The 15,010-nt window shown below is 41.6% G+C and overlaps 1 protein-coding gene across 1 annotated transcript; it reads left to right on the top strand.

Annotated features, from left to right (window-relative positions):
- The first annotated feature begins 314 nt into the window (after positions 1-314).
- Positions 315-14,214, top strand: FOXRED1 (FAD dependent oxidoreductase domain containing 1). The gene is made up of 11 exons (XM_088139055.1): positions 315-541; positions 2,992-3,191; positions 3,809-3,919; positions 5,502-5,620; positions 7,101-7,195; positions 8,128-8,229; positions 9,158-9,231; positions 10,387-10,547; positions 11,284-11,413; positions 11,995-12,099; positions 12,740-14,214. The coding sequence occupies exons 1-11, from the start codon at positions 412-414 to the stop codon at positions 12,992-12,994; spliced, it is 1,482 nt and encodes a 493-aa protein (XP_087995181.1). The 5' UTR covers positions 315-411; the 3' UTR covers positions 12,995-14,214.
- The last annotated feature ends 796 nt before the right edge of the window (positions 14,215-15,010 follow it).

Below are 15,010 nucleotides of genomic sequence, written 5' to 3'. Positions count from 1 at the left end.
CGGGATTGGCAGGTTGGAAAACGAAGCAGGGGGTGGGATTGGACACGACAGCTTAAAGTGGTCTCCTGCGCGGAGGAAGAGGCGGGGCTAATATTGAGAGGCGGGGGAAAGAAGATCTGATTGGGCTATTCTCTAGAGGGCAGCACGAGACGTTGGGAGTGGGCGGGGCTTGGAGAGGCCCTGGGTACGTCAGAGCGAGGGGAGACGTGTAACGGGGCTCCCAGAGGCGGGGTTGCGGCACGGCCGCCGATTGGTCCTCGAGCGGGGCGGGTGGAGGGGCGGTGCCGTAGGCGGCTTCACCGTGACGTTTCCTCCGACGTCAGAGAGGCGGCGCGTGGAAGAGGTGGTGAGCGGCGGCGCGCGGTCCTGTCAGGCGTAGGCGCAGGCGCCGGTGGCGGACGCGGGAGCGACATGTTCCGCGGAGGGAGTCCGCTGGCCGGTCTGCGCCCCTTGCTGGCCGCCCGGCGGCTCTTCGCCAACCCGGGCGAGCCCCGGCGGCCGCTTCGCCTCAGCAGCGCTCGCGGCGGGGACTTCTTCCGAGGTGGGCCCGCGGCGGAGGAAAGGACGGCCCTTGTCCCCGCCGGGGCCGCCCTGCAGCCTGTCCTACCTCTCCGGAGTGTTGTGCGGACAAGACGGGAGAGGGGCCTCTCTTCGCAGGGCAGGGCGAGGGCGGCTGGGGAGCCCCCGCATGCCGCGCCGAGCGAGCGGGAAAGGGGCGACGCCGGACCTCCGGGGCTAATCGTGGAGCTTGTCGAATAACGTTGGCCGCTGGGGTCATCCCAGCCTGGGCATCCTTGCGGGGTGGGGGCAGCTGGGCCCTGAAGTTGACTCTGGGCTGCCCAGGCACCGCTTCTCTGGGAACGGGGGCGGGGCGGGGCGCTCCGGGTCCCCCCATTAACGAAGCGCATCTTCTTTTATCCTACTGCAGTGTTGTCCAAACTTGGCCACTTTAAGATGAGTGGACTTCAACTCCCAGAATTCCCCAGCCAGCATAGCTGGCTGGGGAATTCTGGGAGTTGAAGTCCACTCATCTTAAAGTGGCCAAGTTTGGACAACACTGTCTTACTGAGAAACCCCAAGTCGATTGGAGTCGGGCGGGCCTCACTTGCATTGACTGACGGATTGATGATGTGCCATCAAGTCAGGGTCAAATCTTAGCGACCAGACAGATAGATTTTCTCCCGGACGAGCTGTCCCTAACCTGGTCTTTCAGGTCTTCCAACATTACGCCACTGTAACTGCTGCTGGTCGTCCTCTTCTCTTTCCTTCCACTTTTCCCAATGTTATAAACTTCTCAAGAGAGGTAGGTCTTCATGTTGATGGACTGATGATGTGCCATCAAGTCAGTGTCAGTTCTTAGCATCCACGCGGATTGATTTTCTCTGTGATAATTTATCCCCAACCTGGTCCTTCAGGTCTTCCAGTGGTACCTCCATTACCTCTGTAACTCAGTCTATCCATCTTGCTGCCGATCGTCATCTTCTATTTCCTTCCACGTTTCCCAGCATTACAGCCTTCTCCAGAGAATTGGGTCTTCGCATAACAATATTGCAGGACCCGGAAAGCACACCTACTCCATGGTGATGCCTGCCCTCTGGAATGATCCCCCCACCAAAGATGTGGGTGGCTTCCACCCTTATGTCATTCAGAAAACTACTGAAGACCTAGTTGGTCTCCCAGATCTTGGGACAGGGTGATTGTGGAGCCCCTGTCTTGTTTTGTTTTGTTCTGTTCTGTTTTGTTTTGCTTTGATCTGATTTGTTTTTGATCTTGGGTGCTGCTTTTTTCTTTTTGTATTTTGCTCCTCTGGGTTGGCTGTATTTCTGTTAATATGCTGTTTTTTTTAGCTGTCAGTTGTAAGTCGTTTAGAAGTCAGACAATCTGTAAATAAGTAAATAAATAAGTCAGAGTCAGATGCCACCATCCTCTCCATTGACAGTGAGAGCTTAGCTATCATGCAGGCTGGAGCCCACTCCCCCGAAGGTAGAAGATTCTTCCCTAAGGGGAAGAAATCAACAGTTAGCTTCTTTTAGCACTGTTAAGTAGGTGGGTGTTGTGTAATAGCTCTAATGTGGATTGGGAGGGAGTAAAGTCTCCTTTCAGTCAAGCTTGACTTCTAATGACATCTATGGACTTTTGTGGCCTTTTTCTAAGTTGTTTTTTCAACTTCTTACTTCAGCCTGATCGGATGAGGGACCAATATTAACTGGGTCGGATCAATGCCAACTCTGTTTAGCTTTCTAGATCAGTCAGGATTGGCTGGGCACCATCACTTGTTTTGGGATGGATGGGGAGAACATAAGTTCAAATTCTACTTCGTTATAAAGTTCACAGTGGACAAAGTGTGTGCATAATTTTATTTCCCAAAGCCTAATTTACTAGGTATGGTGTTAAAATCTTACCTTTTTTTTTTTCTTGGAGTACAAACTTAATAATGCTATTCAAAATTAAATCACTTTCATGTGCTGCTACTTGCAGGAAAAAAAGGTTAATTCAAGTTTTGAAAGATACAATCAGTGTCTTTCAAACTTTTTTTTGTGCTGTTCTAGAAATTTCTTGGGAAATTATCGGGCATATTCATAACTGAAATGTGTATTTATACAGATACTGGGTAACTTTTAACTTTAATTGAGGGCAGGCATGGGCTGTATTGGTGGCTTTTGGTTATGTGTATGAACTCCCTGCCAACTTAGCTATTGGTGAGGATTCTGCGGTTCATAGTCTGCATTCTGGGAGGGTGGCAAAGATGAAAAAATCTTGGCTACAGTGAGATACTGCCTACTGGGAATCTGATAGGAAAGGTATATTACATTGGAAGTTGCATGATGGAAATATAGGGATTTTTAGGTGACAGACAAATAGGAATGATGTCCTGGAATGGTAGAAAACCTCCACTTTGTGAACATGTTTGGTAAGGAAGACAGTGGCTATTAGAACTTACAAAGCACTGTATAACATGGCTGTTCTAGATTGTTTTTCTCACTTTTTCAGAATTTAAGAAGCTGACCAAAATCCAGAACTTCAACAGTGGCACTGATTCCCTCTTTCTGACAAGAGAGATCCCTCCTGAGCATTGTGATGTGGTGATTGTTGGTGGTGGGATAATAGGCTGGTCCATTGCCTACTGGCTGAAAGCAAAAGAATCACGCAGAAATGCCTTTCGAGTATTGGTAGTTGAGAGAGACAATAGTGTGAGTTCTTATCTGAGCTCCCCTAAACAAAGCAAAAAAAAAAGAAAAGAAAGAAACCTGAGATTGAATATTATCTGACTTGCTGCAATATTCATTTCCTTTCCCTGGGTATTCAAGATTATTCTTAAAGGTTTAATGTTGGAGAGTAATGAGAGCAGCAGAATTTTGGTGGTTGCTGAAAAATCCCTGCAGGGTCAGCCAGCCTGGCCAGTGGGAAAGATTCTGGAAGTTGTAGCTTAGGTAAATCTGGAGGACCACAGGTTCTGTACTTTGGTTGTGAGTTCCAGAATTCATTTGTGAGGCCCTGGCATCAATGCTTAGTTTAACCGAGTGAGTGACTTGGGCCAGATATTATTTCTCAGCTTGTTATCTCAGTGTTATACAATTGGGAGAGGCTTTATGAGAAAAAGATAGGATAAAAATGTAATAAAGGAGTAAAGTACCACTTGATTAAATGGAATAAATAACCCATCAAATTGCAGAATAGCAACCTGTGTGAATTCAGTATTTTGTCCTACCAACGTATCCCTTGTCTTTTTGCTACTATTTGAATGACTGAAATACTTTGGAAGAGAAGATTTAACTATATCCATGCTACCTCTGTTGTTTTACTGCAGTATTCCAAAGCATCTACAGTCCTTTCTGTCGGAGGGATACGGCAGCAGTTTTCACTGGTAGAAAATATCTGGATGAGCTCTTTCTCGGCATACTTCTTGCGTTTAATCAATGTACGTCATGCTCCCTGGGTTTTTCAGCAATGCAGATGCTGAGGGACCTCCCTTTTGGTTCTGGTGTAACCATTTTGTTCTATTTGCCTCTGTCTCTCCACCCAGTCTTCCCACTGCATCCACTGGGGCGGTATGTAGGTAATCATAAGAGAGAAATGAGGGAAGGCATTAGGCAGTTCCTTGGATATCTAGAATAATCTGACTGAATCCTTGGAGAAAGAAATAAACGTTGCTTCCCGTTGGGTATATTGCTAAGAGCTAAGGTGTGGTTAGGTGTTATATCCAACTCTGTAAAAACGATTTGTAGAAGATTTCCTTGGCATCCAAGATTTTATGAGAGGCACCAAGGGATATGCAGGATCCCATTTGTGGTGGTTTTTAACCCCAACTGAGCTGTTACGGTGTACCCATTTTATATTGCAGTGCTTTCAAAAGGAAGAGTCATGTGGTTAGCCATGGCAAAAAAGGCTGTAAAATTAACCAGCATGGAGAGCATTTATTAAAAGCTGACTGGCAGAGGGTTTTTCATGACATCTGACTAGTACCCAGGAGTATAATAAGTATGTTTTCATGATTAGTGTCAGATATGGAATAGTTTGTCATCTGAACATGCTTATGCAATCATTTTAGCATTGACATGCATGCACTGGCTCCATTAGGTGTAATGCTTACCTCCTTGTTTCCAAAAGTATGTTAAATATTTAGATCATAACTCCATGATAAATAGTTTCAAGGTCAAAGTTACATATAGCTTTCTACTTTGGGTAGGAAGAGAATTCTCCTTTCCTCAGAATGCTTCCTACCTTCTCATGTATACAAAATGCTTCCTTTGTCCTTTTTCTTTCTTAAATCCTTCAACCATTATTTTGAGATACTCTAAGAGTTGGCATAACATAGTATCAGGGCTGCAATCTTTATTATACCTGCAAGCATTTCCATCAGATGTTTGCTAGCAATATTCATGGTTATCAAATGTGTGCTATGAACTTGTGAAGTAGCCTTAGATAAATCCCTGATTTCTCTTTATCTTATGGGGAACTCACCATGGGCTCTCTTGTATGAATTTGTAAGGATTCTGTCAATCATTGTGAAGCAATCTAGATTCTCCAGAAAAGAACTTTACAAGTATACTCTTATTTTTAAAAAATGTTTATGTAAAACAAAGATATTGTTTCAGAAGTGGTAATATCAGTAAGTAGATAAGAATTACTGAAGTTACACAATAAATGCTCAATATAGCCATAATAGATAAACCATACCAAAGTATACTGAGTTGTTTTTATGATATGAAAAAGAAGTATAAATCTTTGAGTTTAGTGCCAAAATCTCTACTATATTATTATTTATAAATAGTAAAACAAAAAAACAAGAAAAATAAAGAAACTCATTAAAAAATAGTATAGATAAGAATTTAATTTCTGGCTTCCCCCTTTGAGCTCCAACCGAAATACACAATTTTTAAACGTAAACTTTAGAAATCATACTTGAACTGTTTGTATTTGCCTTGCTGCATGATATATAGTATACATGGAAGGGCATGCTCTTATTAATTTTCATTCTATCCTTTTGTTTGTTTGTCCAGAATTATCTTGGTATTGTTGGGGAACCACCCATAGATATTCAGTTTAATCCTTCAGGTTATCTCTTTCTGGCTTCAGAGAAAGAAGCTGCTATTTTGGAGGAGAATGTGAACATTCAAAGGTATGGATTTTTTGAGATTCTGGTTGAATGGAGAAGGGTGCTGACATAGATAGGTCGTGGATAATTTGTTCTTTTTACCACATTTTACAGTAAAGACACAATTGTTCTCTGGCTGGTGTGGGTCTTCCGGGCTGTGTGGCCGTGTTCTGGAAGTTTTGTTTCCTAACGATTCGCCAGCATCTGTGACCGGCATCTTCAGAGGGCAGGAGCATAGACAGGAGCAGTTCTCTCTGTGCCCAGGATGATGTGACCCTTTTGTGGGTATTTATAGAGATCAGCGAGGGTGCCTGAAGGGGGGGTAGGAGGGGGGGGTTGGGTTACTAGTGGCTGCTTGTTTTGGTGTCAGCATCTGTGTGTATCTTCCTGGGGGTTAGGCAGGGTTTTTTCTATTGAGTTGTTAACGAGTGGCTGCTGAGGGTGATTAGCATGTTCATTGTGTGAACTGTTCATGTGTCCTGGTGGTTCACAATTCACACAATGAACATGCTAATCAGCCCCCACCCCCAGCCCGGAAGACCCACACCAGCCATCCTATTCCGGCAGTGAAAGTCTCCGACAATACAATTGTTCTCTCCTTATGTAACTGAGATTACTTTTTTTTTTTAACTAATACAAATTTTCTGTTCATCTTCTGTAGTCCAAGAAAAGAAAGTGGGTGTTATGATATTTGGTACTTAAAAGAAATTAATAAAACAGAACAAAGAGAAAAAGGATAAAACAATAGTAAAAAAAGAAAAAAACAAAAAGAAATACAGCAAAAGAAATTATATCTAAGGGCTTCTTACACACACACACAGAACACAAACATAACTGTTGATTAAAGATGATGGTACTTTGGTGTCAAATTCTGTGTGATACTTAACATAGTGACTTGATTCAGGTATGACAAGGCCTCTAATGTGGCTTGTTTGATTTTGACATGTGAGCAAAATGATGGTTAAGCAAACCACAATTTTTCCTCACCTTTTATTGTTTTTCAAACAGACCAAATTCTAAAGCAGAAGAATGGTCTTAAACTCCTCACAACTAGCATCTTTTTCAATTAAACTCATCTTTCTCCCTAAGGAAAAAATGATAAAGAATGCAGCAGTGAGAGACCAGGCCTCATAAAACAAAGGAAGCAGAAAACCAGCATCTTGTGGAAAAGATGTGGGATGAGGGGAAAGAGGAGGCCCAAATGAGTTCCTTGGCTCTTGACTTGCCAGCTGTGCCAATGAACCTGTCGGTCCACCATGGTTTAGTGAGATTGCACGATGCGTGCTCTTAGCAAGTGGGACTGGTGAAGTTCTTATCTCTCAGATTGTCTATTTTGGAGAAATCTTTTCTGCCTCATGCATTTTCAGTAGGACTTGTCTGATTTGGGCCTTTTTCTTTTGACTGATCTCAATGATTAAAAATTAATATTTCTAGGAATATCCTGAGTCTCTGAAGGTTGTAATGAAAGTTTTTTATTTTTTATTTTTATTTTATCTTTTATTAGAAAGGAAGGAGTAGCTGTCTCTCTGCTCTCACCAGCACAACTGAAAAAGAAATTTCCATGGTTGAACACTGATGGCGTAGCTCTGGCTTCTTATGGTACCAACTGCTAACTTTCTATCTGTCCTAAAGCAAAATGGTGGCTTCACTATTTTGACTAAACAGTCACAGCCAAAAGATAATGATCCCTTTTTGTAGGCTGAAATCACTTGGAATCCAGAATTAGAAAGCCCACCTGCATTTTCTTTTCCAACTTGCAGCCTGCCTGTGGATAGTAGTTCAGTCACCTGGTTCTTCAGTTCCCAGTTCAACTGAAGCAATGTGTCGTTCTTACCATCCTGAGGCTTCGCTGCTTTCACTCATTTATTTATCCCCTCCCAAATTCTTATTAGTTAATAGAACAAATTCTACCTTACACAAACTTACCTCTTTCGAATCTGCAATAGGGATGTCTTGTTTCTGGGACGAAAGTCTTGGTGTTAGATATTGAGCCCAAGCTTCTGTCTCATCCCTTCGCTGATTCTTTCTTTCTCTTGGAACTACCTAGCCAAAGATGCCTAGTCCAATTATTCATTAATTCTCTTATATTTCCATCGATGACCAAGTACAAGCATTCAAAACCTGCAGATAAGAACCTTGGGGACAAGGTGTTTCTACAAAACTTATCAGTGGGTCAGCAAAGGACTTTGAATTTGTTTGTCTAGTAATGCGTCTATCAAGAAAGATCAGAACTCCCATTTACTCCTCCAAAATTATGCATGGTACTGAGTAAATTAATATTTGGCACCTCCTAATAACCCATAGGATTGTCTCAGACATGGTTGTTGAGTAAACCACAATTGGCTGGATTCATGCACTGAGCCATGAATTACAAATCTCAGTGCTTGGGTTCAGACTAATCCCCACCCAGTTAAATTGTTACAGCTTCGAATTCTGGTGAAGTTGGTTCTTGTCTAATTTGCTGTTTATTTAAATGCCAAGGCTTGTACTCCTGGAATTTTTCTTGTATCCTCTGCTGTCGTTTCTTTCAGGCTTGGAAAATGAGGGCTGGTTTGATCCCTGGACTCTTCTCAATGCTTTCAAGAGAAAAGCCATCTCTATGGGTGTGCTCCAGTACAATGGAGAAGTGACATGTAAGGGTTTTTTGTTTTTTTTATTTTTTTGCTTCCTGCTGTTGCCAGTACATAGCTTTATTACCACTAACTTTTTTTTCTAGGTACAGTACCCAGAACTGAATTGGCAAGAATCTGATGGGTTGAGTCAGAACAGTGTTCTCTGTACTGAAGTCATTACTGGGGGGAAAAAAAATCAGTGCTTCAGAATCAGCACTGCAAGGAGAAATAAACACATCTTTTCTGGAGTGTAAGGATCTCCCAAGCCAGCCTTCATCCCTCTTTGGCCATCCTAGGGTTTGGAATATTAGGAAATCTTTATCCATCCCTGCTCCAGGCTATCACGGAACATTTTATCAATAGGGAGAAAAAGAAGATGTTCACTCTTTCCATGATTCCAGGTATCAGATAACATTTGAGCAATTCTGTGAAAGCATGTATGTTAGTCTGCATATTACCATTGAACAGTTTTTCTTCAGTCTGGCTCCGTTGTTGGAGTTCTAATCTGAACCCATCTGAGGATATGGGGATGCAAAAGATAACTGTAAGATTTGCTAAGGCACTTTGCCAAATGGCAGCCATCTAGCTAGAAAGGAGAGAAGTTGCAGAGTGCCCTAAGGCCCATATTCAGTGTTAGCACTGTTATCATTTGCCCTAACCCCCACCCCCATTCTAAAAACTTTACCTAGGCATTTCAGTAGCATATATTGACTGATTTGAGCAAGTTTTATTCCTTTTTTTAAAAAAAAATAACATTTGTAAGATGTACATTTTAAGTTTTGGTTGATGCTATAAAAGAGGTAAACTGATAGAATGGGTTATATCAGTTTTAAATAAATGCATTATTGTAAACAGCAAGGAATTTTTTTTAAATAATCCTTGTATTTCAGGAATGAATCAACTGCAGTTGCTGTTATGGTTTCCTCCATCTCTTTCCCCTCTCCTGCAGCTTTCAACATGGTTTCTCAAGAAATGAAGAATAATGATCAGCCTCTTAAAGTCTCGTGTATCAAATCTGTTAATGTGAGTAACTGTTTAGGCTAGGATTTTAGGGCTCAGATATGTCTCTCATGAATTGCACAAAATCATATGTTTCCTGTCTCACCCTGACTCTTTTGAGAACTTGAGTGAGAATGCCAAAATCTCATGATAGCTTCTAAAATTTGGGCTACTTTTTAGTTTTTGATGTATTTGTGCAGAGTTGTAGATGCCATGTTAGAAGTGACGGGCCTGCCCATCTGTGTTGCCTTGCTGATCCCTATTTTAGATTGTTGTAATGGATTCACAAGCATTTTTCACGCAAGAATCTTCTGAAAGCTTATGTTGCAGTGCACAGCTAGTCACCAAATGCACCATTAGGTGAAGGAGGCAGACTGAAGAAAAATATTTTAATATCTCAGCAGCAAACACCAGCATTTAAGGGCTGACCTATATGGGACAGTGGAAGGACATATATCATATCATATCATATCATATCATATCATATCATATCATATATCATATCAAATCAAACTTTTACTTTTGCTTTCTTCTGGGATGCCTTCTCCATCTCTGGCTCAAGGAAACAAGACATAAAGCATTACAAAGGCACGACTGGATATGCCTGCTGAGAAAATGACAATTGAGGCACACTGAGGCAGCCTCAACATTAGTTAAATTTATATTGTCATTGATTGACTGATTGACCTCTAGAAGTTGAAAGGCCACCCAACTCATAATTCATTCTCTTGGGCCGCTTACAAGTATTAAACCAGTGTATGTGTGTATGTATGTACGTACGTATGTATATATGTATGTATGTATGTAGATAGTCAGACAGTCAGATAAAACTACAACTGACCTCACAGGAGGCTGGAATAACAAACACTCTCAACCTAATGCATGGGAGAAGATCTAGGAAGTTCATTCAGATGGGATGGTTTCTGGACAGTAGTCCTTAAAGTCTCCTGGGATACATTTTGAAGTCTCCTGGGACATAAAAGGGAGGAGGGAGGGACGTAAGGGAAGTCCAACATGAAGCATCAGGGCCACCTTTTTATTAATTGTAAAGCAAATGCTTCATTTGTTCTTCCCTCTTTGGCTTTCCCAGTCCTGTTGGGAAATGTATCAGTTTGTTAGTGGACCATCTAACTGCTCAGTGTAAACTTCCCTGCTCTTCTGTCATCCTTAACTTTCTAGGTCCGGTTGCCTGAAAGTATTGAACGTGCCAGGGTAAACTGTGCCATGGTGGTAAATGCGGCAGGAGCCTGGTCAGGCAGAGTGGCAGAGATGGCTGGCATTGGGATTCAGTCCGAAAACACTGTATCAGGGATCAAGCTACCAGTAGAACCCAAGAAAAGGTGGAGTTAAGTTCCGTACTTGTACAGCATGTATCTCTCTGACCCAAAGAGCATAACTTGGTTTATTTTGGCTTATTATATCATTTGAACTCAGCAGCTGAGGTTTCTAAATTAGGATTTCTGGCACAGTGTATTGTGTGAATTCAGCCAATTATTGTTGCATGCTTTTGGCTAGATGGGGGGGATCCATATGTTTCAAATTGGAGTTTAAGGCTGTAGTTCCCATGATGTTTCTCAGCTGCTACTCAGGATAAGTTTTAATTTCCTTCTTGAGATAAGTAGCTCACCATCTTTGGCTTGTACTTCCCTAAACATTCTGTGGATAGTGCTTAAAATGGATGACTTGCCTACAACTCATTTTACAGTATCCACTTTTCATGCCTCTCTTTTGCCAAGTTTAATCCCTGTCCTTTTAAGTTGAAAAGATCTAAGGCTGCAAGGCCAGGAAAGTAGTCTTTGACAGAAGAGCTAGCAGGAAGCTGCGACCAGCTGGACTAAACTGTACCAGGATAGACAAATGCAAAGCTGTTGGTTCAAGGCAGCTTCATATATTAGCAACAAACCAAATGATAGCTAGGGCTTTCCTTAGAATGTGAAACTAACAAGATACAAGCGCATGTGGTATCGTTACCTCTTTTGCATCTGTTCCTTTCTATTCTTGCTTTCCTTCTAGGTTGTAAATGGATGTCTTGGTATTAAATATTGCAAAAGCATCTCTTTGACCCTTCACCCCTAGGTACGTCTACGTCTGGCACTGCCCTGATGGACCCGGCTTGGAGTGCCCATTGCTCATTGACACTACGGGAGCATATTTCCGAAGAGAAGGTTTGGGTGGCAACTATCTTGGAGGCTTAAGCCCAGCAGAAGTGAGTTTATTAGGGCTTTGGGACAGTTTTCTGATATTGCATTCTTTCATAAATGAACTAGCAAACTAAGTTTGTAAGGATTCTGCAGAGCCAAAGTGACAAGTTTATCAGTTCTAGTAAGGATCAAGACTTTCTTAAAGCTCTTTATCTTCTTAAGATCCCAGGTTTCCTCCCGCTGTCCCAATTTTATAATAAATAGTTTTATTATAATAGCAGTTCTGAGACTAGGTTTTAAGTGAATGCCAGAAAACCATGCAGGAACTGTTGTGTTTGAGCAGGGATTTAAATCTAAGCTCCTGAATTTTACCTCATATTGTATATAACATTCTTGAGCAACCTGGAATATGATTTTCATTATGCCCAAAGCCCACTTAAACTTCATGCTGCTGTTTCAGGCTTCACTATTGTTTCTTAAGTTCCTTTTTTACCCTTGTGGGATGAACTGTCTTAAAGGATTGCTTTTCCGGGATAAATTGAAGATAAAAATCAGATTGTTAAATAATTCAACCTTCAAATGAACAGCTCTTAATCTTTGTGGGCATGCTTTTGGTAGGGTTATAGTGTCTGCATTTACTTTTCAGGAAGAAGAGCCAGATACTCAAGATTTGGAAGTAGACCACGAGTTCTTCCAGGAAAAGGTCTGGCCTAAGCTTGCCCACCGAGTGCCATGCTTTGAATCTTTGAAGGTAAAATATTGTGTGATGAAAAAGTCTGAGAAGTTAACAGCTTATCTTAAATTTCCTTGCAACGGTTAGCATAAGCATACACTAACAGTTACTTCCTATCTTAGAACAGTTTGAGTTGGGCTTAATATTATTTACCTGCAACACTTTGTTTAGGTAGGGTGAGTTGACTGTAGAATTGTTTACTGCTATTGTCAAATGTGTATATAACATTACTTGGTACTATATCTTTTAGATTATGCAGCACAGTCGAAGGTTTATCTGCTTGTTATATCAATTTAAAGTCAAGATTCAAGAACCTGAATTCAATGGTTCTTACAGGGTCACACAGACATTACAGGTCCTTGGATTTCAATGTTTTGAAACAGGCCCTTCTCTCTTATTTTTCCCCTCCATTTCAGTCTTCTATTTAAGCTTGTTTTCAGTTGGAAGCAGGTGGCTAAGACTGAATTCCTAACCTCTGCTGATATGTCTTGAATTAGCTTGGCCAACCAATTGCTTAAGAAAGCAGCTCTCCATAACTTTTTTTTTGGGGGGGGGGAGAGCAGGGCAGAACAAGGCTTTATGTTCTTTAGCTTTCAGACTTGCAACTAAGTTCACCGATTATATGTCCAGGGGCTAACAGGAATTTGATCTCTGGCAGGTAAAAAGTTCCTGGGCTGGTTACTATGACTACAATACGTTTGATCAGAATCCTGTGATTGGCCAGCACCCACAAGTGATAAACCTCTACTTTGCTTCAGGCTTCAGTGGACACGGGTTACAGCACGCCCCAGCAGTGGGACAAGCTGTAGCTGAGCTCATTCTGGACCTTAAGTATAAGTCCATCGACCTTGAGAGATTCTCCTTCAATAGGCTCATCAAAGATGAGAAGGTTCTTGAGAGAAACATCGTCTAAAAACATCCAAGCTGGAATTCATTTTAAGAGTGAGTTTCAGTTGTCTATTCTCCCCTTCTTTTCCCCCTCAGGCCTAGTCACGTGCTTAGGTGGCAGCACGGGAAGGATTACTGGGCTGCTGCTATGACTGTGATGCTGCACAGCTGCAGTTCATTTGAACGGATCTATCTTGCACCAGGATAACTCAAAGGGTAACTGAAGGGCTGTGTCCGATGCTGCTGTGATCAAAGCATACAGAACCTGAAACTGAGAGAAGGACATTTGTTGAGGATGGGGTTTTTCCCTCTCCAACTGTACCTCCTCTACTGTCATTTGACTTCTCCTCTGCACTAGAGCTTGCATTTCTATTTCAACATAGGAATTTTGAGAAAGAGGAAGGAGATGACAAAAGGTCTGTTTTCCCCATTTGACGCCTTCCTCCACTGTTTGGCCTTTCAGGGCTCCGGCTTCTGCCACATGGCTTGGCTTAGGTCTGTATTAGAGAAAGAGGAAGCACAGCAGGTTGTTCTAGATGATTTGTATGGTTGTAGAAGAAGCTGAAAGGAAGCAAAAGGAAACCGAACCAGTCTGCTTCCTTATTCAGCTACCCCTCTCTCCCTCTTTCAGGGCAAGAACAGGATGTCCTGAACTGAAATAGAGGTTTACTGAGTATAAGGTTTTACCTGCAACTGTAATCACCAAGGTTCCTCTAGATCAGTGTTTCTCAAACTTGGCAGCTTTAAGGTGGGTGGACTTCAACTCTCAAAATTCCCCAGCCAGAATTCTGAGAATTGAAGTCCACCCATCTTAAAGTTGCTGAGTTTGAGAAACACTGCTTTTGGCGCTCTTCTTTCCCTAGTAAATCCCCAGCAACTGATATTCAGAAATATACAGAATCTATAGAAAATCAAAACTTGTTCTTCCAACTGAAAGCTACTCCTAAGTGACATACTTCAGTCCCCTTACAAAGTACCTAATCTGAGATTTTATGGGGTTTTGGGGAAGGGCTACAATTGGGACATAAATGCAGTGTGAGATGCAGAGAAGGTGCATCAGCATTCTGTTCCAACGCAGGTGGATCATATACTGTAAAAATATGTTGATTTTTAATATAAACTCTGGAATCTTAAATCTACAGAATAGAATACTGATGTAATGAGGTTAGTGCATCACAGTGCAAATAATTTTTGAACAACTTTGACAGTGTGAGCCAATAAAAGAAATCTCTTTCCAAACTGAAATGTATATTTTGCAGAACATACAATTATTTTATAACATTTATTGTAAAAATAATATTTTGGAATGCTTAAATGATACAATGGATATAATAACCAAAGTGGAGAACTGTGTTCAGTAATTCTTTGGTAGCTTTTCAAGCTGCTTTTTGATATGTACTGAACTGATAAATACCTCCATGGGCCCTGAGGGGAGACTCCCAGTTCTTGTCTGAGTGAGAGTCATCCAAAATAATTTATCCTTTCCCTTTCTTGCCTGTGAGATTCTTGTTAGGCAAGCCAAAACGCTTATTGATCTTGCAGAGGTATTTTCACTGTTTTCAAAGAGGTGCCAAAGGATCAAGGTTTAAGGAATTAAGTTTTACTTAATTGATGGTTTTACTCTGTTGCAGAGAGGTGACTCTCCCTTCCCATCTTGATACTGATATCCTCCCCAGATATATCAGGCTGTTGCAGTGATGGATTATCTCTTGCAACTGCTGAATTCATGCTGTGATCTGGATGCACAATGCAAACGCCTAGCGGTGAACAATATTGTCTTTTGAATGGAAACTCTCTTCAAAATTGTGATAATCATATTTCAGTGCTCAATGATGCACCATTTGTTTTCAGAAGGAAAACAATCCAGTGTGGTCTTGGACTTCTGCTACATCTGTTCTGTTGTCATTCTTAAAATTAATCCCTAAATGAAATACTTAGATTGCCGTTGATTTCTAGCTTACTGGAGCAGAAGAACTTTGTCATATACCCATTTTATTTGCTGTATTATTAAGGGAGAAAAAAAGAGGCTTTCTAAAAGGTA

Source organism: Python bivittatus, unplaced genomic scaffold (genome assembly GCF_059951505.1).
Source record: "Python bivittatus isolate LINGU-HERP-01145 unplaced genomic scaffold, Pbiv_v1 ctg000320_np1212, whole genome shotgun sequence".
NCBI lineage: Eukaryota > Metazoa > Chordata > Lepidosauria > Squamata > Pythonidae > Python > Python bivittatus.
The sequence above is the reverse complement of the archived record's forward strand: the minus strand, read 5'-3'. Positions and strand labels throughout refer to the sequence as shown.

Excerpts from the sequence above, each read along its gene's own strand:
- FOXRED1 (XM_088139055.1), top strand. The coding sequence starts at position 412 with ATGTTCCGCGGAGGGAGTCCGCTGGCCGGTCTGCGCCCCTTGCTGGCC. Across the intron at positions 7,196-8,127 it reads CGTAGCTCTGGCTTCTTATG|GCTTGGAAAATGAGGGCTGG; the intron begins GTACCAACTGCT and ends CGTTTCTTTCAG. Across the intron at positions 12,100-12,739 it reads CATGCTTTGAATCTTTGAAG|GTAAAAAGTTCCTGGGCTGG; the intron begins GTAAAATATTGT and ends GATCTCTGGCAG.